The sequence below is a fragment of the Electrophorus electricus genome, chromosome 15 (assembly GCF_013358815.1).
Source record: "Electrophorus electricus isolate fEleEle1 chromosome 15, fEleEle1.pri, whole genome shotgun sequence".
NCBI classification, from domain to species: Eukaryota; Metazoa; Chordata; class Actinopteri; order Gymnotiformes; family Gymnotidae; genus Electrophorus; species Electrophorus electricus.
In genome coordinates, this window is record NC_049549.1 from 2,061,962 (window position 1) to 2,089,953 (window position 27,992).

At 45.3% G+C, this 27,992-nt stretch overlaps 1 protein-coding gene across 2 annotated transcripts; it reads right to left on the bottom strand.

The window, feature by feature from the left end:
* Positions 1-1,303: 1,303 nt before the first annotated feature.
* crppa (CDP-L-ribitol pyrophosphorylase A) lies at positions 1,304-27,941 on the bottom strand. 2 transcript variants are annotated; one of them, XM_026999479.2, is made up of 10 exons: positions 27,312-27,941; positions 21,834-22,110; positions 18,910-19,059; positions 15,757-15,861; positions 15,472-15,517; positions 14,014-14,111; positions 11,923-11,997; positions 11,649-11,741; positions 10,149-10,280; positions 1,304-1,926 (listed from the first exon to the last, which is right to left on the bottom strand). In XM_026999479.2, exons 1-10 carry the CDS (start codon positions 27,596-27,598, stop codon positions 1,822-1,824), a joined length of 1,368 nt encoding a protein of 455 aa, XP_026855280.2. In that variant the 5' UTR covers positions 27,599-27,941; the 3' UTR covers positions 1,304-1,821. The 2 variants fall into 2 exon arrangements, with proteins under 2 accessions (XP_026855280.2, XP_026855281.2); XM_026999480.2 differs by lacking the exons at positions 14,014-14,111; positions 15,472-15,517; positions 15,757-15,861.
* Positions 27,942-27,992: the final 51 nt, after the last annotated feature.

The following is a 27,992-nucleotide window of genomic DNA, read 5'->3' on the forward strand; positions in this document are numbered from 1 at the left end:
AGGTGCCATCACTCAGGTCCGAAGGGGTTATTTTTCTTCTATCTGGCGTATCTAGTGTACCGGACTTACCAGAACACCACAGTGAACCACTGTTACCGCTACACATCAGCAGCAGTTTGGCATCGGATTATCCAAAAACGTCCTTTTTTCCATCTGATAGCTGTGTCTGCAGGGATTCTGATGTGTTCGCAAGAGGCGTGGGGATGCAGAGAGCATCATAGAGGCAGTTAATCCATCTCCGTCATGTGCAGGGGGCTTCCTACCGAGGGGCCAGGTCTCCTCTTTCACGCAAGCCGCACCCCACCGGCTCCCAAGGAAAAGGCGAGGGGAAGCTCATTCCACATATGTATGTGTCACACGGAAATGTGGAACAAATTAACAACGGCGCGCACAAAACTCCACTGAATAGGCCGGGAGAGGGAGGGAGAGAGAGGGGGAGGGGAGAGAGAGAGAGAGAGAGAGAGAGAGAGAGAGAGAGAGAGAGAGAGAGGGCTGACCAACGGCATTAGGAGATGCTTCTAATCTCAGCACTGAAACATGGTTTTCTTCCGTCCAAAGCTGCCGAGGACCCCTGATGTGAGGCAGGACACCAGAAAGTGGCTTTTCAGTTACTTGTATGTCAAGACCATGAGAGCCCCCAGAGAGTCACCACAGAAAACCAGAAGAGCTCAGGCTTGGGAGTCCTGCAGTAGTCCACAGCCTCCGACAAGTTGTCTAGGGGATGATGAAGAGGGAGGAATACACCGCTGGCCTTCTGCTACCCTCCAAAATGACCTCACACTCTGGCTGGGCCTGCCAGACACCTGGGGCCATAATCAGTTAGCAATCAGACGCTGTCTGGGCATGAGTGAGAGGCTCGGCGTGGCCCCAGCACGCAGACGAAGGCCCCCAGATGTTGGGGCTCTCGTGAGGGGTTAGGCAATAATTTCAAAGCCAGCCTGGTTTATGAAGTGTGGTGGCCAGGATTGGTGTGGTCTGACTAGTGTTAAGTCTGTCCACCAAAGACTCACCTGGAACTTGGAGTCACAGGGGAGTGTACTGACGCAGGAGAAAGTTTAGTTTAGAGTCCACTACAACACGAAATCACATACAAGCCTAACTGCAAAAATAAAATACAATTTAAAAAAAAATTTCAATCACAATAAAAAAAACCTGTTGATAATTCCTTCTTTTTTTTTTTCAGGGATATGAGCAGTTTAAATGAAGCCCATAAGACAGGTGGTGAATGGGTGCACAAGACTAAACACAAACATGCTCCATGCTCAAAGAGCCATCTTCGCTTCCACTAATAATTCATTTTAAATGTGTTTTGTGGGTTTTTATTTATTTATTTCTTTTTTTAACATCCTACTGCCTTAAGAGGCCTTGTGAGTTGTTTTGAAGACATGCTCCAGATGCCTTTGAAAGAGACGTGCACATACTGCCCCTAGTGGCCGGAGTCTGGGTGCCAAAGAGGAATAAACCTCTAAGGTTGTTTCACAAGAGGTCAGTGTTTCCTTACAAAACACAAGAACGTCTGCATGCAGTACTCACACTGCAAGACACTCATCTGTGCATACATAAACACAGGTAAAATAATACACAAATCATGAAATGTATCTTAGACCTGCATTATAAATGATGACATACGTTATTCATTGTTTAAATTCTAGCCACCAAAGGTACTGCAAAATTAGACAAACTCCAAATGTCCGCATAAAAATGACTGTCATTTTTTTTTTATTTAATAATTTTCTGGAGCGTCAACACGTGTTCTGAGAGCGCTGCAGGTTTCTGTTCTGGCTCAGGTTGTGGGTTTGTGTTTGCGGGTGTTTCTCAATCTCAGGCTTGAAGCAGTTGGCCGGTAAGAGCAGGATTTCTGTCTCTGACGAGAGCTGCTGTGATTTGTGACAGTCTTTCTACAGACCTCTCCCATAGCTCAGGGACCTGGAGGAACACACACGCACACACAGAAATTGACGTCTAACAGAAAGCCTGAGTCAAGAAATCTACCACTGAAATTGAAATAAAACAAGTGAACTGACACTGGAGTAACTGAATCGCGTACAGCAGGCGGATCCATTACAGTAACGCAGATGTTTGACATTTAGCTTAACCAGACAGAGAAACTCCAGCGTCTTTAGAGCGTAATGGAGAAGACGTCCTACTGGACACCACCTCACGAGTCTTAGCAACTGACGGACCATGCTATTAGACCGCAAGCAGAAAGCACGCTCTACACACCAAAGAGCGTTGTTCCCTAAAGTCTGCCATACTCCTGCTTTCTGGAAAACGTCCAACCTCCCTGTTTCTGAGAAGGGGGACTGGCGTCCTGCGCCGATCTTTTTGGTTTGTTTGACTTGTGTCTTTCGTCTGGTTTCTCTTTGTGTGGCACATGCGTCTTCTCCATGTACGTCTGTTGCTAATTGGCACTCGGCAAATAACGACTGTCCCAAGTCTCTCGGTTTTACCTGAACTGCTTTAGCATGTGGGAGGTGGGGCGCAGAAATCAAATGGAACCTCCAGTTGGGTGCGATATTACATTTTCCACATAAAATACTCCCCCTGTTCTGTTTCAACTGAACTCAAAACGGCAAACCTACTTTCAAGTCACTTCCACTCAGGAATAAACTGCATCACCGAGTTTATTTTAAACGAATTCCAGTCGTGTGACGCTTCATTGGGCTCTTGATATAAAACCCACTTCTGACACTACTATTTCAAACGGAAAGAAAACCAAAGCATTGGTCCTCAGGAATATATAGTAACTATGGTGTAAAAATATCTCCAGTGTAATGTGCACGTGTGAAACCAAAGCTCGGCACTGCCATGCGGGGGCTGCTCCTAATGGCTCTGAATCTGTGGTTACTTAAATGATCATTTCTAGGAAGTCACGGAAAGGCTTTGTGTGATTTTTGCGTTGGGGCAACCCCTGCTACCTCCCACGGAGGTCAGGGGAAAGACGAGATGCTGTTTATCAAGCCTTGTGTGTGAAGCTACAGGATGGAACCGCAGCTCGAGACAACACTGTCCGCGCGGTTTGTCGGTGGGGTAATGCAACATCAACACTGGAAAACACAGACGAGGCATGAGGGCAAATCACGACGAGCGGAGGACTCGAAGCCTACATGAGAAGAATTCTTCCTCTGTGGATTCCTCCTCAGAATAATAACGTTTGGGATTCATTTACTGGTCCAAATTCAAAGATGGAATTTTTAATACCTTTAACAGTCAAAAAATAAGCCTATAAGCTAACTGTCCAATGACACTTTTTAAATATTTTTTTTAATTTGCTGTAATCAAAATATTACATTTTCAGTTTCTAAAGGTTCAGTTTCACATCTGTTTTGTTAATTATTTTTACTATATTTCTGCTCTAAGGTAACCATACAAGTCACATAAAATGCAAAATTTAAATTTAAAGGCATCACTAAAACAAGCCAATGCTGTTTTAAGAATATAGAAGATAACAGCAGATCTGAACCCCACGGAGGTCAGAGAGCGCTGCTCAGCCTGAGCAAGGTGAAGGAGACCTGACGTGTGAGCATCGCTCTCACTCCGCTAATGGCCACTACTACGTGCCATTGTGATGACTCTTGCTTTAAAATAAAGGGAAATTCAACACCCAGATTTTGTTTTTTCTTCTTCTTAAAGTGTCTGTCCAATCAGATGCAAGAACTGGTCATGTAAAGTGAGAGGCCTTTCCACTACTTCTTCTGAGTGACAGCTGCAGGATTTTAATGAGCGCATAAACCATTTGCTATTGCCCTCTGAAGCTCCAGGCCTGGACAGTTTCCCTGTTACAGTGCAGGCTGATGGAACAAGGCTTTGTGCTTCGAGCCATAACTCTACTAAATGCATATTAGAAAAGACTAGTTATCTTTCATATAAAACACACCAAAGGCTAAATGACATGAACTGCTCAAAACTAAGGATCACTCAAACTGTCTGTCGGATGACATACTATTGATCTATCTGGAACAGTAACACTGACAAATATACCATAGACAGCTGAAAATAATATTCACTAAGAATAAACTGTCCCTTGCAATCGCTGTGACTCATTAATTCCAGATATTTGGGATCAGAAAGCCATAAAAATGCATGTTTGTGCAACCCTGTAACTTCTGTGGTATTCACAGACTCTGACAACTGAATGAGAAAATGATGTTGTAGCACACGTTTACTCAAACCACAACCATCTGACATTGAACACTGGACCTCTGGCCACATCACCTTTAGAAAACCTTCCCTCCCATTCCATAAGTATCGACCTGGAATGGGCATCATTTAACAATTGCTTTAACTGGCTGCTGGAATCCTCAGGTGATGCAAACTTTTTTAGTTGTTGTTTTGAGCCTAACCAGCTTCAGTCGGATCGTGCAAATACACCAAAATCTCCAGAACAAGCTCAAACCGAAGCTGTGATCTTGCTGAGAAGAAGCGCTTTCACCGACGCTCCTGCTATCAGTGTCTGGTGACACACAGCCATCGGTTTAAGCAGGAAAAACACGGTGCCATCTTTCATTTGCCCCCCCCCCCCCCGAAACCGCGTTCAGTGGGACTGGATTTTCTAGACAAAGGAAACTTTGCGGAGGGAAAGACGTCGTCGTGGGAGCAGACCACACAGCAAGCGGCGCTTCTCCAGCCATCCTTGAAAATTCCGCGGCTGCAATCAACTCTTCCGTCATCGCGGGGCAGCCGGTCGCCGCCTCGCACTAACACACCCCTTTCAGGATGAAGCCTCAGCAATTAGGATCTTAACAGCCACAATTTGCACCAATCCTTCAAGTCAAGCAGCCCTGCGCCTGCAGCCAAATAGCCAGCCAGGTGGTCAGCCAGCCAGGTGGTCAGCCAGCCAGGCGGTCAGCCAGCCAGGCAGCAGTCCTGCTCTCCGTTAATGGCCTCTGCAAAGCCTCCCAAGACCGGCTCGGACTGGAAAGATAGGAATCTAATGCCAAGTGCCTGCCCCAATCAGTACGAAATAAACGGGTCTGCCACCAGCTCCTAGTCCCAATGGCTTTTCTAAAAATTTGAATGCGCATAAATCACTTATGACTGGATCCCAAACATGCTGGAGTGACAGCCCTTAAAGACCACTAGAGGGCAGCTTAGTGGTGGAGCAGACACCAGTACAACAGGAGCATAAAACAGGAACTAATTATGAGCAGTTTGTTACTGTTTACATTAACTCATTTAAAACAGGTGGCCAAATAATAAATGCACGTGAGTCTGTCATCTATTTAATAAAAGCCTCATTTCCGCCAGCGCCACGACGCTGTATCACGAGAACAATCACCAACATAAGATTTAATAGACTTAAAACAAGCCATATCTCTGGCTAACTGGTATTTTCTCTCTCTCAGTGCATTTCTTTAAAAGGTATTACAGGAACGCTGAGTACCTTCCCTCATCTCCAGTGTCCCATTCTGTGGGCAGTAGCTGGAGGGATAGACAGGGATCTCCAGATCATTTGCTAGCAGTTCTGGAGATTTGATATGGGCCCGAACCCCCACTGCAGTCCTCGGCAGAACACCCCCACCCCACCCCTCCTACATTGAGAGGGAGCCAGCCATGCCCTCGCGACAGAAGAGTCACGCACGGTCGGCGTGGAGGCCGACAGGCGATCGTTGATATTCGGCTGAACGGAGGACGATAAACCCTGGCTTTTGTTTGTTTGTTTGTTTGTTTGTTTGTCAGTCCACCCGTTGCATCCAATGCTAGAGTGGTAGCGTGCGCTGACTCAGGCATGACTCAGGCTGACTGCCCAGGCGTTTCTGATGGCACCTTAAAGTGGGAAGCAAGTCCCTGGTCCAGGCCCAAGGAAGGGAAAACAAGATTAAACGCTTGTCTCACTACACTCTTTATTCATTTTAATTGGGACGTATCATTTTCCCCCTCTGCGACAAAAGGTAATTTATCTTCACCCCCCCCCCCCCCCTTTAAGGGAAAAGTCTACAATGGAACACTGCCTAAACATTCCCTCGCGTCGTGATGACCTTGTCATCCCTAATCCCTCTCGCCTCACAGAACAGCCACCCTGGTGTGTTTGTGGATATCTCTCCCTTTGTGAGATTCCCCTCCAGCACGTTGGCATCCCCACGTTTCTATTCAGCGGCGGTGTTCATACAAGTGCAGCTCAGATAAAGTAACGTGCTGCAACTGAGGGGGAAAAAAAGCCATCGAGCAAATTTCCGCTTCGCGCTGAAAAGGAACGGGCGTTATCTATAGCACGTTCCCCGTCTAACTAAACAGGATCCCCCGACTCAGCGCCAGGCCTGTCTGGGTCTATATCCTTCCCTTTCTTACCAGGAACACCTTAGTCATAATCGGACGCGTACACAGAACCCGGGCAAAGAAAATACAGGAAGCCCGCGCCGCCTCGCGAGTGAATGCGATTCTGTTTGAACAAGTGAGTGATGGTGGGGTTTCTGCATGACCTGGCGACAGACACACTTACAAACAGGAGCGAATACAATGCCCTCCTGCATCCACCGTGAACGGAGTGAACGCGTGTTATGACATTCCAAAGCCCACATGCTGAAACCCCCGCGGTCGTGGGATCTCAAACGGACCACCAGCTCTGCGTGTATGGCACATGGCCCCTGCACAACGGACGTCACATAGGGGCCGATTTATTGTCTTCTCGAGTGCCAGCGCTCTTCCAATGGCATCCTAGCACACCGTCCTTCGTGGGGTCTACTCACACCTCAACTCCGGAACGCTGCGAATGGGGCCCGACTTGTCACGTGGCTGTCAAAACAAGCCCGTAATCCAGACTAAACAAATGTGAAGGGCCGAGTGTCAATGAGCCCGTGAGAGAGAGGGGGTCTTCTGAGTGACGTACACGGTCAGCTCACGGGCCGGGGACCGTGGAGGGGATCAAAGAGTTAACCAGCACTCCAATGATGAATTCCAGCAGAATTCCAGCAAGCTTCCTACCATTCCACGGGCATGATGATGTGTAAATATATTCAGAACATATATTTTCCAAAGGTTTGGGGACTGATGACCTGTATTAAGACTACGTATTGAAAAAGATGAAAGCTAAGCTTTAAACACACCTGGTTCAACTAATCACTTCATTATCAAGCCCTTGAAAGATCAGTTCCATTACATGGACAAGACTAAAAGTGCTAATATCTGTACGAGGCTGGTCCAGACATGCAAGCAGGATTCAGAAGAAAGACAGCGTGTTTTTGGCGTCCGTATGCTAATAACTAAGAATGAACTTAAAAGTAAAAAACAAATGTGGTGGAAACGACATCCTGCTTCTGTCAAATGTAGAAACAGAACAAGCAAAACCATTTCAGAAGGTCTTCCGACAAGCCTCATGCCAAGGGGTGAGGCTCTCCGTGCTTAACACAAGACTTGGAGAAGGCAGATAATCAGTGCAGGACACTGGGTGGTCGGCACAAACTCAAACCACGCGCTCCTCGACCGCGGGTGGCGTGTACCGAATGCAGCACGGCGCTCTCATAATGATCCAATGTTTACAAACCAATTCGGAGGCCCTGGTGGGCGTTCAAGCCTTCCAGAAGAGCCTGTGATGTCTGTGATGGTTCCCAGTCGGAATGATCTCGCACGGTGAGCCTTAGCACGAGTATTTGTGAGAGGCCACAGCGGGGCTTTGTGTAAGCCGCTAAATCAAAGCGGGGTAAACAGTGGTCCAGGGCGTGACTGTTTCCCTGCCGGCTCCCGGTCCAACGTGCCAGCGCACATCTGGAGCGCTACAGGCATGAGCGGATCGCCGTGATGTGCAGCGCCGCTCGCCCCGTTTCCCGGGCGACTTCCGTCTGGGCTCTGCTGCAGTGTTTGACACCCCATCAAAACGTAAAGGAACGGAGGCCTGACCTCCGGACTGTCAGCGCGGTCCCGCTCGGGCCCGATCAGGAGAGAGCAGAGCGACTAATCTGGAAGACGAACACGCGACACAGGAAGGCGTGGACATAAGTCAGCAAATCAGGAGCAACCAGAGAGATGGACGTTACTGCTAAACGAGGACGAGATAAGGTCAAAGGTGCATCTTAGAAGACGGGACATGTTTGTGAGGGGACAGGCGTTAGATTGTTCTCCACACAACCGTGACCCCGACATGGGAGAAACACGCTTAGAGTAAAGCAGGTCAAACTTGATCAGGGTTTCAACATGGATGTCACTACAACCACACACGCCCACCCACGCACCCCCGCCCAGCACAAAAGAATCATGATTATTTGTGATAGCAGGTGATCCACGTAGGCCTCAGTTTCACAGGGTGGAGGTTCCAGCGGAAGCCGCCTGATGAATCCTGGGTTCAGCTGGAGACGCACTGCATTCCTGCAAAAAGCCTCCACTTTCCACGCATCTGATTTCGTTGCCTGCCTGCCTGCCTGGTGCATCCGAACAGGTAACAGGACGACCCCCACCCCCACCCAACCCAACCCCCCCCACCCCGTTTTCCCTTACTCTAATCTCCTCCTCACGGGTTTAGGATTCCTTGGCTGAGCTCTTTGATGAGAAGGAAGTGGATGGAGGGTAAACAGTAGGCCTCTCGCTGAGGGGATTAGCGGGCCCATATATCATCGTGACAGGCCTTTTCAGCGAGTGACGGGTCACCAGGGCGCCGCGCTGCAGGGATCCTGTGACACTTCCTGTCACTGCTAGAAACACAGATCGGGTCAGAAAACGTCTCGCGCGTCTTAGCGCCTGATCACAATGTCCCCGTGCGGCACCGTGGAACCTGTGCTTTGATGTGCAATGTGTGTTTGTAGTCAGTGCCGTTGCATATGATTTCCATGAAAAACCACAGCACGCACTGGAGAAAGGTCTTCATCTATCCCCACCCTCATCACTGAGCGTAGGTGGAGACCTGAGAGAAACGCAAGGGTTCAAGCCATGGCTGGTGCGACGCTCTGACTCACGGCACTGTGATCTCCTTGAGGTTCAGCGGAAAGAGACCCACTGGAGTGCAGAGTGAACCTGTCACATTTTATACAAATCACTGAGTAAAATTTGTTGAAAAAACAGTAAAATAATGAAATATTTCGGCAGCTTGGGGCAACAGAAAACAACTCTAAGCTTAGGGGGAAATTGGACATGACAGACGTCTCATATAACCAATTGGGACCTAGAAAAACAAGCAAGATTTAAAAGTAAGATGTTTTTAATAAGGCATTTAAAACTGCGTCTCGAAAAAAAAAAAGCTTCCCGATCCCTTATCAGACGCCTTGCGTTCTTAATTCGGCACTGGCTCTAGGGCACTGGAGAGCTCCCTGTGTAAACATCTGGCTAAGAGAAACAAACTTGGGGAGTGTCTTTCAGCGTCTCTTACCAAACAACCCTCAGCCACCTTGCTGCCTGCTGTGGCCGTTTTATTGCCCGTGACAGGAACTTCAGAAATGAACTTCACGGTTTACGGCAGTGAGCTGGAGCCAGCTCTCTGCCCCGATTTACTGGGGAAAGTTGTATAATAATAATAGAGCCGGAGTGTGGCGGCATGGCCTGCGATTATTAAGCCATAAATTACACACAGACAAACCTGGACAAGGGGCTTGCAACTCACAGAGGATTTTGGCAGCCATTTCGAAAAGGATGAATGGAAGGAATTAGCTTCATTTTGGTAGGAGGTTAAGACAGTGACTCCTAGCCTTTCATTACGATAGCTCATAATGATAAGCGCTTTATCTGGCTGGACATACATCACGTATCCTCCCCTCCAAAAAGCGAAGGGCTGGATCATGACATCACCGCCGCGTGACACAACCCCGAATGCTAGAACGTTCTGTGTCACAGCAGATGGATCACGTGTTGAGTGGGATCAAAGTCCCGTGTGGAGGTGGGGGGGGTGGCCTCTATGGCCCGGATGACGGATGCAGGGTGCGGATCTCGTAATCACGCAATCTACGCCCTGACGTCAGCACGAGACATCTGGGGACTCGCTCAGCGAATGGAACGTGAGCCCCGATCTGGACGGCTCACTCGACTCGGCACCAGGGCTGCGTCACGTGACTTCTCCCACGCTCGACCGCGCTGACCCTTCCTCTCCACCAGGTGAAAGTTCAGTGACGTATGAACTTCCTGATTGTCTCTAAGATTCCGAGCGATTAATGTGTGCATTTACAATACAATAATGCAATTCAAAAATATTTTCTGCAATATTTTACACTTAACAAAAACCGGACACCTACCTTTGAGTGAATGACCTGAATACCATAGAGTAAAATATTGGTCTTCCTGAAAGTGGTGGAGATGTCCATGATGGTAGTCAGCTCCGCACCCTTCTCTGTGGGACACGGCTCCTCCGACATGGATAAATGAACCTTTCAACACAGGAAAGAGACGAACAAAACCTCTCTCAACACAGTGCTTCACCGCAACATAAATACTCACACGTGGAATAATAAGCACAGAAAAGACAGACATTGTTTAAAAAAAAAAGTGTCTGGTGATGGAACAAGGCAGTAAACTCCAGGTGCTGGGGGTGAAAAAAGCCACGGTACCACGGATCTCCTCCTATAAAGACTGGGAATGAGAGACTGCTGGTTCTAGGCTGTAATCTGTAATCCATCTCCCCAAGGCACAACTTTCTGTGTTTATTCAAAAAGTTGGGTGTTCTTGGGAAAATATGGTGGGATAGGTGAAGTCAGTTTGAATTTAACTGCAAGACAGTTGGTAGGTGAAGTCTGTTGGGGACACAGCCCGCAAGATTAAACAAATGCTGGTGGCTCTCCCAGTCAGCCTGGTGCACGTCGGTCCATGACACTACCACAGAGCAAACCGAACAACAAACGTCAGAGATGACTGAAGAACCTAAATCCTGTTAGCAATGATTAAGATGAAAACCACAGTAACGCAGCAACGCAGTAATTTCAAAATCAGGCTCTTTCATTCAGCAAAGGAAACTCTTTATCAGACCATAACTTAAACATTGAGACAGCAGGGTAACACCCAGAAAGCATGTACTGCATACTCTTACTGTGTCAAACAGGACCCAGTAACAGTAAATATTCAAAGAAATAATGATTAATAACAACTATATGGGTTTCTCTCCACCTGGGCAGCTGATGGAGCCATATCGGCTCACCTCTACCTGGGCCATGTGGAGTGTTGTAACAGGAGTAAACAGGCCTCCCTCTTGAAAATCTGGATCGCGCTGGCAGGGAGCCCCACGATCACGCGCAAAGGGGGCCCGTTTTTCCACAACATGGCCAAAAAGCCAGGAGGCGTCACGAATCACGCTCTAGGCTTAATCGAGTTGCAACGGGATGACATTTCCCGTGATTAAGACGAATTTCTTTTGCGGTAGACGTGCTGGAAAAGAACCAAAGAGCAAAGAGAGTCCAGGGTTTATCCCAACTCCCGCCGCACCTGGCTGTGTTCGGTCCGACGTTACACTCGCCTTCCGAGCGGCTCTGCGTGTTTATTACGGAGTCAACTGGACTGAACATCAATTCAAGTTTTGAACAATTCAGTATGCGATTAGCCTTGTATAAGTACAATTAACTTCATCTCCAGTTTCCACATTTCCTACATATCACGGCGTTGCATTCACTTTAATGGCTCACAGTCTCTATTTGAGTTGAACAGAGACAATTATCAAAGTCACTGAGCACAAACCCTTGGAGGGCGTTGGGTAATCAGTGTGGCAGACTGCCAAGGCCAGAGTTTTACACGGTTAAGTCACCTACCCACACGATAACCACGGGGTACAACAGAGCATGGCTTGCCTCCTCAAAAATCTTCACCATCTCCCTAGTTTCACATAAACTTGCCGCAGTTTCCTACAAAAGAGACATCCTAGTAAAAATGTGTTCTCGTTATAATAAACCATCATCATAAAACACATTACGACAAATTTATTTGACAGCAGGCTTAGTTTTTATGAGTGGTGCACTGGAAGGGTGATACAACACTCTGGGAAGAAACTCTTTAAAAACCTCCACAGTAGATTAATTTGCGTACAGATATCTGGATGAAGTTCCTGGTCTTCATTAGTAACTCGTTTTTTCCTTTTACACAGGGGAAGACATCCACAGTCTGAAAAAGACAAAAAGCAAATGCCCAGTTTGTAAAGTCATACAGTGTTAATTAATTTCTCAGTCAATTTTTATCAGCCCGGAACTGGAAAACATACAGTGGAGAATATCTCGGGCAAATACATTTGGGCTTCATCCAGGAACACATCGCTTGACATACCAATACAAACTTTCTTACTTTTTATTTCAACATAGTTCTGTGCCTTGTCTGTCTCTGATCATGTAGAATCTCTCACACCGAGATTAAACGAACATAAACAAACAAATTTGACCAGGAGCTGCGGTTAAAAAAATAGAGTAAAAGCAAAATATGGAACAGTAATAGAAACACGTGGAGGCACTTAAATGCTTTTGAAAGACAACTAACCAAGGCATCAAGCGAAAAGCACAGATTTCCAAGATTAAAATGATTTAAAGCATATCAGGCATGAACTGTTTTTCAAATCATGAATTAAGCAACAGAACATTGCAGCCTTTTTTACAGAACAAAAATGAAAGAAATGACTGGAAGTAGTGAAGCGCAATATACCTTTTGTGAGCTAATATCACAGTATTCACCTTTGCAATATAGATATCACAAAATATGCTAATAGGTGAAATATGCTAATGAGGCCCCTGCAATGAATTACTATCGTTCTTTTTCACTTGTGTGTGTGTGTGTGTGTGTGTGTGTGTGTGTGTGTGTGTGTGTGTGTGTCTGTCTGTCTGTCTGTCTGTCTACCTGTCTACAAGTGTGCATGCACTGTGACTATCCTGGCCAATGTCAAACACAAAGATGAGGGTCCTGTGGGTGTTTGGTGAATGGTGGTATTTCACCACCAACAAATGTAAATAAATGTTGATTAAAATACTACAGAACAGTCTTGCTGTTGCTTCTCTGGTCTGATGGCTAAAGACCACAAGTCAGCGTTCTGTTCTGATGGTCAGAGCACTTGTTTGCCACCTTAAAACCCAGGTTCAAGGCCAGATTTGGTCTCTGCCTTTGTGACTATATGATTTGTCTTAAAATCTTTACGCAGGAAACTGCTGTTTGTCCCTGGTAAGAATTACATCAAAGAAGTAACCAAAATAAGGGTCATCACACATTCTCTGATCACTTCCACTTTTACACACAGCACCCTTTGGTATCATTTCTTCACCTTGCTAAAGGCATTGGCCTTCTGTCCTGGATGGTAAAACGCCACATACACCCAGAGCCATCTGGTGGAGTCATCTCACCCCACAGATGCCCCGTAACAGGGAGCAGAGCCACTGTAAAAGGGATTAGAGTCGCATGCCGCTTTGGGATGGACTCATCCGCTTCCTTTTCTCCTTTCACTGGACGATTTAGAACCTGGAAATGCTACAAAGGAGGAGGACGTCCTCACATGGTACCGAGCAGTGCTGGGACACGTCTCATCCCTCTCTGTCAAACACCGGGCAACAAAGTGCAGGGACCCCGGCAGGATTGGGAGGCGGGGCGGCTGCTCTTTCACGGCGGCTATGGGGTTTGTTGCACAATACTGCTGCGAGATACCAATAAAAAAAATGAACCCCCTGTAACAAATCGCAGCTTTATTTGTTTCCCAGGGCGTGGGGTCACCGTGACTGTGCTGCTCCTGCTCAAACACATTACAAAAGGCTGCAGTATGCAAAATTGCTCAAAACTGCATTCGGTAATAACTATAAGTCACTTTGGATAAAAGTGTCAGCTAAATGCTGTAAACACTATTGTGACAGTGGTAACACATCGGCAGGCGTTATATAAACAGCCTGGCAACTGCAACAGCAGCAGAGCAGGGGAGTGTGTGTGTTTGGGGGGATGCTCAGGGTGAGTGTCTTGGGAGAGAGGGGGACCCACGAGACTCTGGTCTGCGCTCTTTGGTCCAGGAACCTCTGAGGAGCCAGGCTCACCCAAGCAGAGAGTGTTATGCGCTGAGCAGAGTAAGCGAGATGAGGTAGTCCAGATTCCAAAAAAACATTAGGAGGAAAATCATAATTCTCTGACTTATTATGTTCATTATTCCCATTAACCTACCATGCTGTGGGCTGCCAGGTTTTCCTGGAGTCTGCTGGCTAGCTCAGCAGTCTCTCCCAAAGCTCCTGAGATGATGCACGCTGACATGGAGAGGGTGTCTGGGAATGAGAAATGATTTGAACGCTGAGCTCTGATAATAAGGAACAGAAGTATCTTTCACTGAGACTACACACACCTGTGGAACACTTTGGGGGGGGGGGGGGGGGGGGGGAGCTTGTATCTGGCTTGTTTATCCTTAATGGCAATTTGTTCATTTTCTGATGATGATTAAAACAAAGGCAAAAAATAACAAATAAAAATATCCCAAAACCACAGAACCATCTCGTCACTCATTGTGTATATCTTGTTCCTTCATTCAGAAATATGGATAGTTACCGCTTTGTTGCAAACAGTGGACAAATAAGCTTTGAGGTTACAGAGGCTCTAAATGAACAATATGCAATACACAATCAGGACCTTTGTAAAAAAAAGTAACTTTTGGAAGATCTTTGAATAGCAACAAAACCAAAGAGGAGTGTTTTTCTTCAAAACCCCGCTCACGTATCAAAGCATCTCTCCAAGTTAGAGAGAAGAGTACAGTTTTAATAAATGTAACCTTTCGGTGAGAATAAAATGAGATGCCAATTCCTCAGTAAGCTAACCTGTTTTATCTCAAAGAGACTAAACGCAGAAGCCACAGGTGCGAGACCACAAAAGCCAACCTGAGAATGCCAGGTACAGTCATCTTAAACGGAGTACTCTGTGAATGTGGTGTTTAAGCGCTCTGATATTGACCACTGTAAACGTCACACACCTGTCTGCCAGGAAGGACGTCCTGCCCAGCCACAGTTGCCAGGAGAGGCGCCTGGATTACTTTTTGAAGTCCAATGTCCAGAATGGACAAGTTACTTCAACGCTCTGATTCCACACAGTCGCATAAATATGCACACAATTCCGCCATTGAACGACAGTAATACGAACACAACACCTTGTAACCAAAGGCACTGCTGACATTTTAAAAGTGAAACAAAACTGGTTTAAGAGGAAATAATAATGAGGAAAAATGGCATCCATCCATCCATCCATCCAACCATCCATCCATCCCTCCATCCCTCCATCCCTCCATCCATCCCTCCATCCATCCCTCCATCCATCCATCCCCCAGACTGAACAAAGTGGACAAATGCTCAAGTCCATTACTATTTGTGTCCCGTTGTTTTGTAAACAGGGGCACCTCTGCTGGTGAATCAGATGCCCTGTGCAGTTTTCCCCATTAGTCTACCAGTGTGCTGAAGCTCTCTCTCTCTGGTTTGCTTGTTGTGAAGTTATGAACCAAAAATGAACCCACCAATAGAAAGAGGAAAACCTGTTCTGTTTTTCACATGCCTCCATGCCTACTTTAGTGTCTTTAGTAAAGGATTTTCAGCAGCTAAAAAAATCATAACTCAATTAACATAACTTTAATTCAGAAATAAATACCTTTGATAATGGACTCTGCTGCAGCCAAATCCCGTTTGTACGTCACCTGAAAGGGAAAAAATGCCTGTGCAGTGATCTGTTGGAGGTGAAACGGGTTATAGGCAGAGCGTCCTGAACAATTTAAGACCTGCCACATCAGTGGCTGACGAGTAAAATCCAAAAAAAGTACGTAAATTTGGCCTAAGTAATGCAAGCCGGTCTTTGATCATGCCAGATAAAGAGTTAACCACTGATTTTTATACATTTATTGTAGAAACGGAGGTGCTACAAGGTGTTGGTTCTTACTTTCCACAGAGTTGGTGGTCCGTTCAGGAGCCTGGCATTGGTGCCTGAGTACCGCAGGGCCAGGTGGAGACACTCCGTACCGAACTCAAAGTCAAACTCGCTACACTGCAGACAAGAAAGCAGCACATTGGAGGAACGAGCCCATAGCAGGGTGCTCGTATGGACCATGAAACTGGAAACTGGACAGGATAAACCCACTCACCCCACGATCATGCAGCAAGTTAGGTTTTAAACGACAGTGCCAGTCACTTTGCTCTTATTGCTTTCGCTTTTGTTTTAAAGAGGATCCTTGGAGCACCAGTGAGATGTTCTGATTGCATGTTTTCTGTCTTACGCCTCTGAGATTAGATTACAGCATTTAAATCGTGCCACCTGAGATATCGCGATTGTAATATGTGCAGTTAAATGTTACCTGTATTAAATGAAAGAGGTTCATTTTCAGGGTTGAGTGATTTCAAAGTCAATCACAGGAGGAAAACACAGCAGGTCCTGAGGTGATTTGACCTCTGGTGTTTGTGCCTTCACTAAACTCTACCGCAACAGGGGTCGGGTGTCGGCTCGGTCGTCTTCAATGGCCATCACACTGAACACGTCACTTAAGTGCCAGCTTGTGCCCCTGGCCACATTTTAACCAGTCCGTCAAGGTCTCCTCTTAAAATTGAAAGACAAACCACGATACCCTTCCCACCTGAGAGTAGCAAATGGCATGAAAAGCTCATTAATACGAGGTTAAAACAAAGTCGGCATTACCTCACGGCATCTGCCGCAAGATCCAGACCTTTTGGATGCAAAAGCACAGATTTGCCCATGAGAGGGTCTTTTGGAGAGGAAGGTAAAAAGGTGTAGACGTGATCCAGTGTCGGGTATCTGCTACAGGCAAGCCTCTGCTCACAGGACTTGCCATCTGACCACACTACTTCATTGTGTCACACAGTTAGGGACCTTCAATCTTCCCATAAATGCACCGTGACAACCGTGACTCTGTATTACAAGAAAACCTTCATGTTCTACAGTCAAGAAAACACTTTTAGAAATAGCCTGAATGTGAACTCTCAATGTGTCAGGGATAAATAAAAACAAAATAAAATAAAATAAATGGCTGAAAATCTAGCTCTTAAAGTCTCATAAATGAATCTACACATTTTTAAACAGTATAATCTGGGCTGCAATATCAAGGTTTTAATTATTAGAGCACACATGCAAAATGTGTTCAAACATGCCCTGGACAATTTAAAATAGTGAAATAATACACTGCCTGGCCAAAAAAAACTCTAATATTTCGTTGGACCACCTTTAGCTTTGATTATGGCATGCTGTGGGGTTCGATGGGGTTCAGGTCTGGCCTCCGTGGTGGCCAATCCATGTGTGAAAAATTATGTCTCATACTCCCTGAACCACTCTTTCACAATTTGAGCCCTATGAATCCTGGCAATGTCATCTTGGAATATGCCTGTGTCATCAGGGAAGGAAAATCCATAGATGGAATAACCTTGTCGTTCAGTATATTCAGGTAGTCAGCTGACCTCATTCTTTGGGCACATAACGTTGTTACAAACTGCAGCAACCCCAAACTGCACTGCCCCCACAGAATTGTACAGTAGGCACTAGGCATGATGGGTGCATCACTTCAGCCGCCTCTCTTCTTACCCTGATGTGCCCATCACTCTGGAACAGGGTAAATCTGGACTCATCAGACCACATGACCTTCTTCCATTTACATTTATGGCATTTAGCTGACGCTTTTGTCCAAGCCGACTTACATTTATAACTGAGTACAAATTGAGCAGTTGAGGGTTAAGGGTTAATTGAGGGCTAGTCCAGTACCTTAACCACCAAGCTACCACTGCCCCAGAGTCCAATCTTTATGCTACCTAGCAAACCGAAGCCGTTTTTGCCGGTTAGCCTCACTGACAAGTGGTTTTCTTAAGGCTACACAGCTGTTCAGTCCCAATCCCTTGAGTTCCCTTCGCATTGTGCATGTGGAAATACTCTTACTTTCACTATTAAACATATCCCTGAGTTCTACTGTTGTTTTTCTACGATTTGATTTCACCACACGTTTAAGTGATCGCTGATCACGATTATTCAAGATTTTTTCCTGACCACATTCTTTCCTCGAAGATGATGTTTCCACATTGTCCTTCCACTTTTTAATAATGTGTTGGACAGTTCTTAACGTGATTTTAGTAGTTTCAGCAATCTCCTTAGATGTTTTCTCTGCTTGATGCATGCCAACAACCTGACCCTTCTGAAACAGATTAACATCTTTTCCACGACCACAGGAAGTGTCTTTCGACATGGTTGTTTAACAAATGAGAAGCTACTCACTGCGTCAGTTAGGGTTAAATAACTTGTTGTCAGCTGAAACATAGTCACCCATGCAGTAATTATCCAATGGGAGGCTCATACCTATTTGCTTAGTTAAATCCAGGTGGTGATCTTTTTTTGCCCAGGCACTGTATGATATGTCTTAAAACAAGGAGCTGTGTATTTACAGAAAGAGTCTCTGAAGTTGTGAATTCCTAGATTTCCTTCAGGTATACCATCACAGATATGGAAAGATAAGTCAACTTAAACACAAACAATAAGGCCTAGTAATCTCTTAGATTTGAGCAAAGACTGCTGGACTTTTAAAGGTGAAACTGCTGTATATTTTGAATGTCAGACATATGTGGCCTCCAAAGTCACAGAAGTTTTTTTGCTCATCATGCACAGCAAAGTGGTGATGGATGACCAAGCTACATTCTGAGGCACATAATGTGGCCAGCTCTGAGGAGCCCTTATGGCCAATGGACACAGAGAATGTGCTGGGCCATACCCAGGAGAACACCACATTAAGAACCTCTCACGCTGAGAGTACCTTTAGCAAGCTAGGCACATTAAGACCTATCCCATCTTGAAAGCTGAGACATTTCTTATACAGTTATAAATTTTTTTACATTTTACAGCATTTAGCTGACACTTTTACCCAAAGAAACTTACAATATTATAACTGGGCACAACTTGAGCAATTGAGGGTTAAAGGTCTTACTCAGGGGCCCAACAGTGCCAACTTGGCAGCAGCAGGACTTGGAACTGACAACCTTCCAAATACTAGTCAAGTACCTTAACCACTGAGCTACCATTGCCCAATGACAGAGAAGCGTACCTTACCCGTTGGTAGGCCTGATAGATGATGTCATAAAGGAAACCCTGGGGCATCTCGCTGGCTCTGTATTTTGCTCGCTCCAGAGAATGGTCCAGGTAGCCTTCGGAGGTTGCAGCGATCACCGTGGACACCAGAGGGCGGGTGGCTCCAGAAGCCTAGTAGGAGAGGCTTCATGTGTCAGCACGGGCATCAAAAACCACTCGCGTTTAAACACTCAAAGACCCAAAGGAAACAAAGACATGCGAGTCCTGTGAACCGCATATTCAGGGCTATTATCTGTCTCTTCCTAAGCAACTTTCGTGAAGGAGCAGATTGAAGAAAAATTAAGCAGTTCACAGCCTTGCGCTGGGGTCTATATCAGGTCCTAAATCATGATCTTCTAAACCACTGGGGAAGCTTGCTGATCTCCTTGGGGCTGGTTTTACTCCCCTGTGCAGTTTATCAGCTGCCTCTGCAGTCAAACTGATTTATTCCTTTATGATCTGGAGTAATGGAGAGATAACAAAGCCCAGCTAGTAACTGGCTAAGATGGACACGCATAGGCAAACACCTCACCAGACACTACAGCTGAAACGCACAGGAAAACACCTCACCAGACACTATAGCTGAAACGCACAGGAAAACACCTCACCAGACACCACAGCTTAAACACATAGACAAACACCTCAGCAGACACTACAGCTGAAATGCATAGGTAAACACCTCACCAGACACTACAGCTGAAACACACAGGCAAACACCTCACCAAAAACCACATCTTAAATGCGCAAACACCTCACAAGATACTACAGCTTAAACACACAGACAAACACCTCATCAGACACCACAGCTGAAATGCACAGGCAAACACCTCACCAAAAACCACATCTTACATGCACAAACACCTCACCAGATACTACAGCTTAAACACACAAACACCTCATCAGAAACCACAGCTGAAATGCATAGGAAAACACCTCACCAGACACTACAGCTGAAACACATAGGCAAAACACCTCACCAGACACTATAGCTGAAACGCACAGGCAAAACACCTCACCAGACACTACAGCTGAAACGCATAGGCAAAACACCTCACCAGACACTATAGCTGAAGCGCACAGGCAAAACACCTCACCAGACACTATAGCTGAAGCGCATAGGCAAAACACCTCACCAGACACTACAGCTGAAACACATAGGCAAAACACCTCACCAGACACTATAGCTGAAACGCACAGGCAAAACACCTCACCAGACACTACAGCTGAAACGCATAGGCAAAACACCTCACCAGACACTATAGCTGAAACGCACAGGCAAACACCTCACCAGACACTGCAAGTTCAAGTTCAAGTTCAAAGAAGCTTTATTGTCATTTCAGACAATGTTCCTCTAGGGCCATGGTGCAACACAAAACAACAGTGCAACAGACAACATGCTACACTAGTGCAAACAATCCAATATAGTGCAAAATGTCATAAACATTAAATAAACAATAATAAATACAGGACAGGACAAATACAAAATGAGTAGATAGTGCAATTATTTAATCCAGTACACAGTACTGGGAATATGTAAAGTGAGTTGTGCATAAGAGTCAGTGACATGCTATAATCAACATAGCAGTCACCGGTAGCAGCCAGAACAGTTCAGAGTACAGTGCTGGTTTAGTACAGTACTCTAGCAACAAGTAGGATAATGTGCAAGACTGCAATAGGAGTGCATATTTAATTTGTGTGAGGTTTGACTTCAGCACTAGTCCGATACAAAACAATGTGTGAGTGTGTGTATGGATATGTATGTATGTATGTATGTGTGTGTGTGTGACTGTATAATCATGTGTGTATGTGTGTGTGTGTGTGTATAAAGTGCCCATTTTTGGAATCTGAACTGGGATTGGAGTTAGCCAGAGTTCAGGAGTCTCATGGCTTCTGGGAAGAATCTGTTGCACAGTCTGGAGGTGTGGGACCGGATGCTGCGATACCTTCTTCCAGATTGCAAAATGGTGAACAGCTCGTGTGAGGGGTGTGTGGGGTCTTTCACAATGTTGGTGGCTTTCCGGATGCAGCGTGTTGTGTAGATGTTCGTGATGGAGGGAAGAGAGACCCCAGTGATCTTTTCAGCTGTTCTCACTATTCTCACTACAGTTGAAATGCATAGGCAAACACCTCACCAGAACACTACACCTGAAACGCACAGGCAAACACCTCACCAGATAACATATCTTAAATGCACAAACACCTCACCAGACACCACAGCTGAAGCACACAGGAAAATACCTTACCAGACACTACAGCTGAAACACACAAGCAAACACCTCACCATACACTACAGCTGAAACACACAGGCAAACACCTCACCATACACTACATCTGAAACACACATGCAAACATCTCACCAGCACACTAAAGTATTACTCACACACCCAGACATTTCAAGAGCTCGCTGACCAACAATCATCTTTGCTCTTTTCTGGAAACTGGTGGTCAACTCTTACTCACCTCATAAATCTGACACTCTGTGATGGGGGACTCTGGTTTGTTCCACCAAAAATCAAATAAGCAAAACAGGCAATCGGAGATAAACCACAATATAAACTCCTTCAAAGTCTTAACATTTTGCAGCACTGTGAAACAAAACCACATGATGACCACTGATTAAATCCCAGCACTGAGAAATTCCAAAAACAAACAGTGTGTGTAGTCAGATGGTTGTTCGGGGTATATGCTGGGTGTCTCACTCAGTAACTTCAGACACAAAAGATTACAACAGAGTACAAAGGAATTTCAGTGGACCATCCAATAAAATTCCATGGAGTAGCAGCAGTGATACTGATTGTAGGTTTAGGCCTAGTAGTGTGTCTTCCCTCCCATGCAGTGGTTTATATGTAGCTAAATATACAACATTCCCAGGAGTTTGTGTGTGCTGGACTTGGCTTTGCACTAACCCCCTGCTCTCTTGCTGCCAGTGTGAGCTGGAGAAGAAGTTCTTCCTCCACGAAAGGCCGCACAGCATCATGGATAATCACCACCTCGGGTCTGGGGAGTGGCGGAGCCCCCGCTCTCGCGCAGAAGGCTTGCAGGCCCTTGAAGATGGACCTGTGTCTCGTGCTTCCTCCTTCAACCACTATCACTTTGGTGTGATGGAACTTCTGAGCGATGTGTAGCATCAGGTCAAGGCTCTCCTTAGCAACCACAACTACAATAGTTTCAATCCATGAGACTCTGTGAAAACAGGAATAAAACACAGGGGATTTTTGTCCAGTCCAAGTCATGGCAACCAATTGCATCAGGATAATAAATGATAAACATATTTTCCTTTGGCTCTCAGCTAGTAAGTGGAAGCACATGGTTTTGGTTAATACATTCAAAAATGAACAGAACTGTCTCATTGTGGATTACTGACGTGTAATATGACAAGTACTGATGTCTGCTTCTGGGCTTAATAGTGGCATAATTGTTTTCCATTTATTTTTGACTCTAATAATTACATGTGACAATCTGGCGCTTAAATCAGATTCAGCAAAATATGCATAACAGATTTTGATTTTATAGCATTAGTTACATAACGTTAGTCCAAGTTGTAGTAGACACCTGTGGATGAAAAATCAATTGGACTCGAGCCAGATGTGCAGATGAGCGAGCTTTATTGGTTCTGTCCCTTATGCGTCGAGGGAAAGAAGCCTCTCTTCTCTCTCTCACATGAGTTCATATACCCCCACCATTCCCCGCTGTTCTCTCATGTGCTAATCTCGTAACTCCAAGTGCCAGGCATCTCAACCGTCTTTGAACATTCTTTCCTGCTAAGAACAGTTTGTTACTCCCTGTTGCTGCACCCCTGCCCAGCAACAGCTAAGCGAAAACTGTGATACTTCTGTTGTTTCATTAGCTGCACCATCACTTGACTGTTCGCCTTTCTGGCAGACTGATCAATACAAGGGCAAAGGTCACATAAACATCACATATTTCTTACTTCCTCTTTTAAGCAAGCATTAAGCATTTTCCCTCACATTTCCCCCCTTTGATAATATCACACATTATCACTACCTAACATGATTTTGTAAATAAGCTTATTTGAAGGTAGTCCTTAAACAGGTAACATGCATAATAATAAAGTTCATAAATGCATTTCTAAACATCTGGATCCATCATCCAGGCGGAAAGAGGGCTTAAGTCTGGTTCCTAGTCGGGGTCAAAGTCATCCTGCAGCTCCAGGGAATCTACCTTCCCGTTATAGCGAAATTTACATTTATGGCATTTAGCTGATGCTTTTATCCAAAGCAACTTACAATTATGACCAAATACAACTTGAGCAATTGAGGGTTAAGGGCCTTGCTCAGGTGCCCAACTTGGTAGTGGTGGGGCTTGAACCAGTAACCTTCTGATTACCAGTCAAGTACCTTAACCACTGAGCTACTACACTCATGGAATGACTAGTTGGGCTATAACCCTGGAACAACAGGACACACACAGAGCAACACACAAGAGCAATAATTACCACACAGATAACGGAGGAAAATTTGGAGTAACAGCTGACCCCATGGGCCCGACTGCTGCTGAAGTTCTGCTTCTGGATGGGGAGGTAAACCATCTCTCATGGCTGTTAAGATGTGGTGAGCATTTGGAATGTAAAAACAACAGACAGTGCCCAACACCTTGCACACTCCCTGTTCCTTTGCTAAAATTGTGCCGAGAACAAGCCTGTGTTCAAGGACAGTGGTGCGAATGGTGGACAATTCCCTGTCTATTGTTCCTAAAGCAACTTCAGTTTCGTTTGCTAAAAGTTGTGTCTGCCATAACAGCCTGTTTATTTTTTGCAAGGTATTAGGGCGCAACCCATTGTTGCCCTGGGGTCGTCCGGGGGGTCCCACAGATTATATCCATGCCAACAGTGAGGCATGGTCACTTCTCGTTATGTCCTACTTGAGATTTTGTCCTGAACTGTCTCTGATGGAATAAGGACTCTGACTGGGGGAGCCACTAGTCTCTGCGCCCATCAGGGCCAATAACAGAAGGATTAGCATCCTGTCGAGGGAGGTGAGGGTCGACCGGTCTTGATACCTTAGGGACGAGAGGGTGGCACGCGGCCTTTTCCTCCCTACTACCCCCTGGGTGAGTCACCTTATCACCTCTCTGGATCAGGGGCTCTCTTACAATGCGACACGTGCGTCCAAGTTTTCCTTCCTTGGACCTTAACGGGGGTGTAAGTGGTCAAGAGAACCTGTGCTGGCCCCAGCCACTATGTTCCACCAGCTTCTTCTAAGGTCCTTAATCACCACCCAATCTCTGGGCTTCAGGTCACGGAGTGCTTAGTTTCAGATCCCCCTGTTCGGACTATGGATCTCAACGGGGCTTCCAATTGTGCGTAATTAGGAATGAAGGTGCGGCAATATGAGCACGTTCCTAGGAATGAAAGCAGCTGGCGTTTGGTAGTAGGCCTTGGAATGCGAGCGATGGCTGATGAACGGTCAGTGGCCAATGCCTTCCCCTCTCCAGAAATCATATGACCCAAGAATTTTACTACTGGCTGTACAAATTGTAGCTTCAACCTACTGGCTCGGTGGCCAGTTTCAGCCAAGTGCATGTGTAGGCGCAAGGAATCTGTTTCACACTGTTCTTGAGTGGGTGCAGCCAGAAGTAAATCGTCGACATACTGCAATAGCACATGGCCTTCCGATAACTGGAGTGGTGCTAAGCTGTCTCTGATGGCAGCATTATAAATAGTGGGAGATTCACAATACCCCTGACACAAGTTTGTGAACGTATGTTTTTCCTCGAATTGAAAGGCAAACTAATACTAGCCATCATGCACAGGAACACTGAAAAAGGCATTAGCTAGGTCCACAGTGGTGAACCATTTACTATCTGGTATAGATGTGAGGATTGTGTGCGGGTTTGGGACGTTTGGAGCTCTTTGTCTAACTTCTGCAATGACTGGAGGTCCTGTACAAACTTCCATTCATTACGACCCAGTTTTTTTAACAGGAAAAATTGGTGGTCGTACAGGCAAATCCGGGCCTGACACTATTACTCCTGTGTCCAGGAGGTCTTTGAACACTGGTTTAATGCCATCTATGACTTCTGGTTTCAGGGCATACTGACGTTGCTTGGGCCTGTAATCTGACTTAGGTGTGATTTTTACTGGTGCTACCCCTTTAATCAACTCTACATCATTCTTCCCCCGTGCCCACAGCACATTGGGAACCTTTTTAGGAGGGGGGACTCAGGAAAAGGAACGAAAGCCTGCTCCTGCCATCCCTCAAGCTCTTCTACCAGGTCTACGTGTCTTGTAACCTTCCTGTTCTGCTCTTACCCAGGGCCCCAAATCTGTCCATTTGAATCCTCTCGGTTTTGTGATTGACACATGAGGATGTGAGTGCCACAGCAAAACCATCCTTTTGGAGAGTAGGCGGGCCTTCAGCTAGTATCACTGAGGCTGTGCACTTCCCCTTTCTCCAGTACACATAATCGATGCAATTTACCTCTCCTGGGAGCTCCTTGCCGAACCACAACTTTTCATACTCATGATCAGGCCCTACAGATACATGCGTCTGCCTATTAACCTGTCTGATCACTAATATAACATTAACCTGTCTGATAACTAATATAACATTAACCTGTCTGAAAACTAATGTAACATTTACCTGTCTGATAACTAATGTAACATTTACCTGTCTGATAACGAATATAACATTAACCTTTCTGATAACTAATGTAACATTAAACTGTCTGATAACTAATGCAACATTTACCTGTCTGATAACTAATGCAACATTTACCTGTCTGATAACTAATGCAACATTAACCTTTCTGATAACTAATGCAACATTAACCTGTCTGATAACTAATGCAACATTTACCTGTCTGATAACTAATGCAACATTTACCTGTCTGATAACTAATGCAACATTTACCTGTCTGATAACTAATGCAACATTTACCTGTCTGATAACTAATGTAACATTAACCTGTCTGATAACTAATATAACATTAACCTGTCTGATAACTAATGCAACATTAACCTTTCTGATAACTAATGCAACATTAACCTTTCTGATAACTAATGTAACATTAACCTTTCTGATAACTAATGCAACATTAACCTTTCTGATAACTAATGTAACATTAACCTGTCTGATAACTAATATAACATTAACCTGTCTGATAACTAATGCAACATTAACCTTTCTGATAACTAATATGACATTAACCTGTCTGATAACTAATGCAACATTTACCTGTCTGATAACTAATGCAACATTAACCTTTCTGATAACTAATGTAACATTAACCTGTCTGATAACTAATGCAACATTAACCTTTCTGATAACTAATATAACATTAACCTGTCTGATAACTAATGCAATTTACCTGTCTGATAACTAATGCAACATTTACCTGTCTGATAACTAATGCAACATTAACCTTTCTGATAACTAATGTAACATTAACCTGTCTGATAACTAATGCAACATTAACCTTTCTGATAACTAATATAACATTAACCTTTCTGATAACTAATATAACATTAACCTGTCTGATAACTAATGCAACATTTACCTGTCTGATAACTAATATAACATTAACCTTTCTGATAACTAATGCAACATTAATCTTTCTGATAACTAATGTAACATTAACCTGTCTGATAACTAATATAACATTAACCTGTCTGATAACTAATGCAACATTAACCTTTCTGATAACTAATATAACATTAACCTGTCTGATAACTAATGCAACATTTACCTGTCTGATAACTAATGCAACATTAACCTTTCTGATAACTAATGTAACATTAACCTGTCTGATAACTAATACAACATTAACCTTTCTGATAACTAATACAACATTAACCTTTCTGATAACTAATATAACATTAACCTGTCTGATAACTAATATAACATTAACCTGTCTGATAACTAATGCAACATTTACCTGTCTGATAACTAATGCAACATTTACCTGTCTGATAACTAATATAACATTAACCTGTCTGATAACTAATGTAATATTAACCACGTGTGTAATTCCTGTATCTGTTATTGTATCCTACCACTAAACTCTTCACCTGAAGCCCCAGCCCCGGACCGCATCGTGTCTCCTACCGTTACCTGTGGAAGGTGTCGATGGTGTAGCTGATGAGCGGTTACCTGTGGAAGGTGTCGATGGTGTAGCTGATGAGCGGTTACCTGTGGAAGTTGTCGATGGTGTAGCTGATGAGCGGTTACCTGTGGAAGGTGTCGATGGTGTAGCTGATGAGCGGTTACCTGTGGAAGGTGTCGATGGTGTAGCTGATGAGCGGTTACCTGTGGAAGTTGTCGATGGTGTAGCTGATGAGCGGTTACCTGTGGAAGGTGTCGATGGTGTAGCTGATGAGCGGTTACCTGTGGAAGGTGTCGATGGTGTAGCTGATGAGCGGTTACCTGTGGAAGGTGTCGATGGTGTAGCTGATGAGCGGTCTCCTCAGCAGGGAGCAGAACTGTTTTGGTGTGCCCAGCCCCGTCCTTTCCCCACAGCCGCCGGCCGGCAGGACTACCGCTACCGGAAAATCCACCACGCTTTGCCCCATCTTCTCGTCGCTGTGCCTCGCTCCGGTGTGTAGGAGATGCCCAGGATCATTAGGCCTGTCGGATGTAGTTTTCTCGCCTTGCATTTCTTCCTTTCTTCCAACGTGTCTCCTATGGTTTATCCGCCTCAAGGCTAACGTCATTCCCCGAGCCCATACGCCTGGAAGAGCGTCGTGGTGTCCGGGACTAATATAACCGACCCCGGATCAGCGCTGTGCCGATAGCCCAGGCTTGCTTAGCTTTAGCGTGTGTAGCGAAGCAGCAGAGGCGCAGTAGTGGTGTAAACACCACAGACAGAGCTTCTGTCGGCGCTTTAGTGAGGATTCAGTAACCGCTTTAGGTCAAAGAAAAAACAATATAGCGCTCTGAAATGGATATAGACTTCAGGACCACGGCTTTAGATGGGACTGAATCCGTGGTGGTGGTCCTCACCGTGGCGTTAGTAGACACCGTTAATAGACGTATTCATCTAAAACACCGTAAGTGTGTGTGTGTGTGTGTGTGTGAGTGAGTGAGAGATAGGGAGAGTGAGTGAGT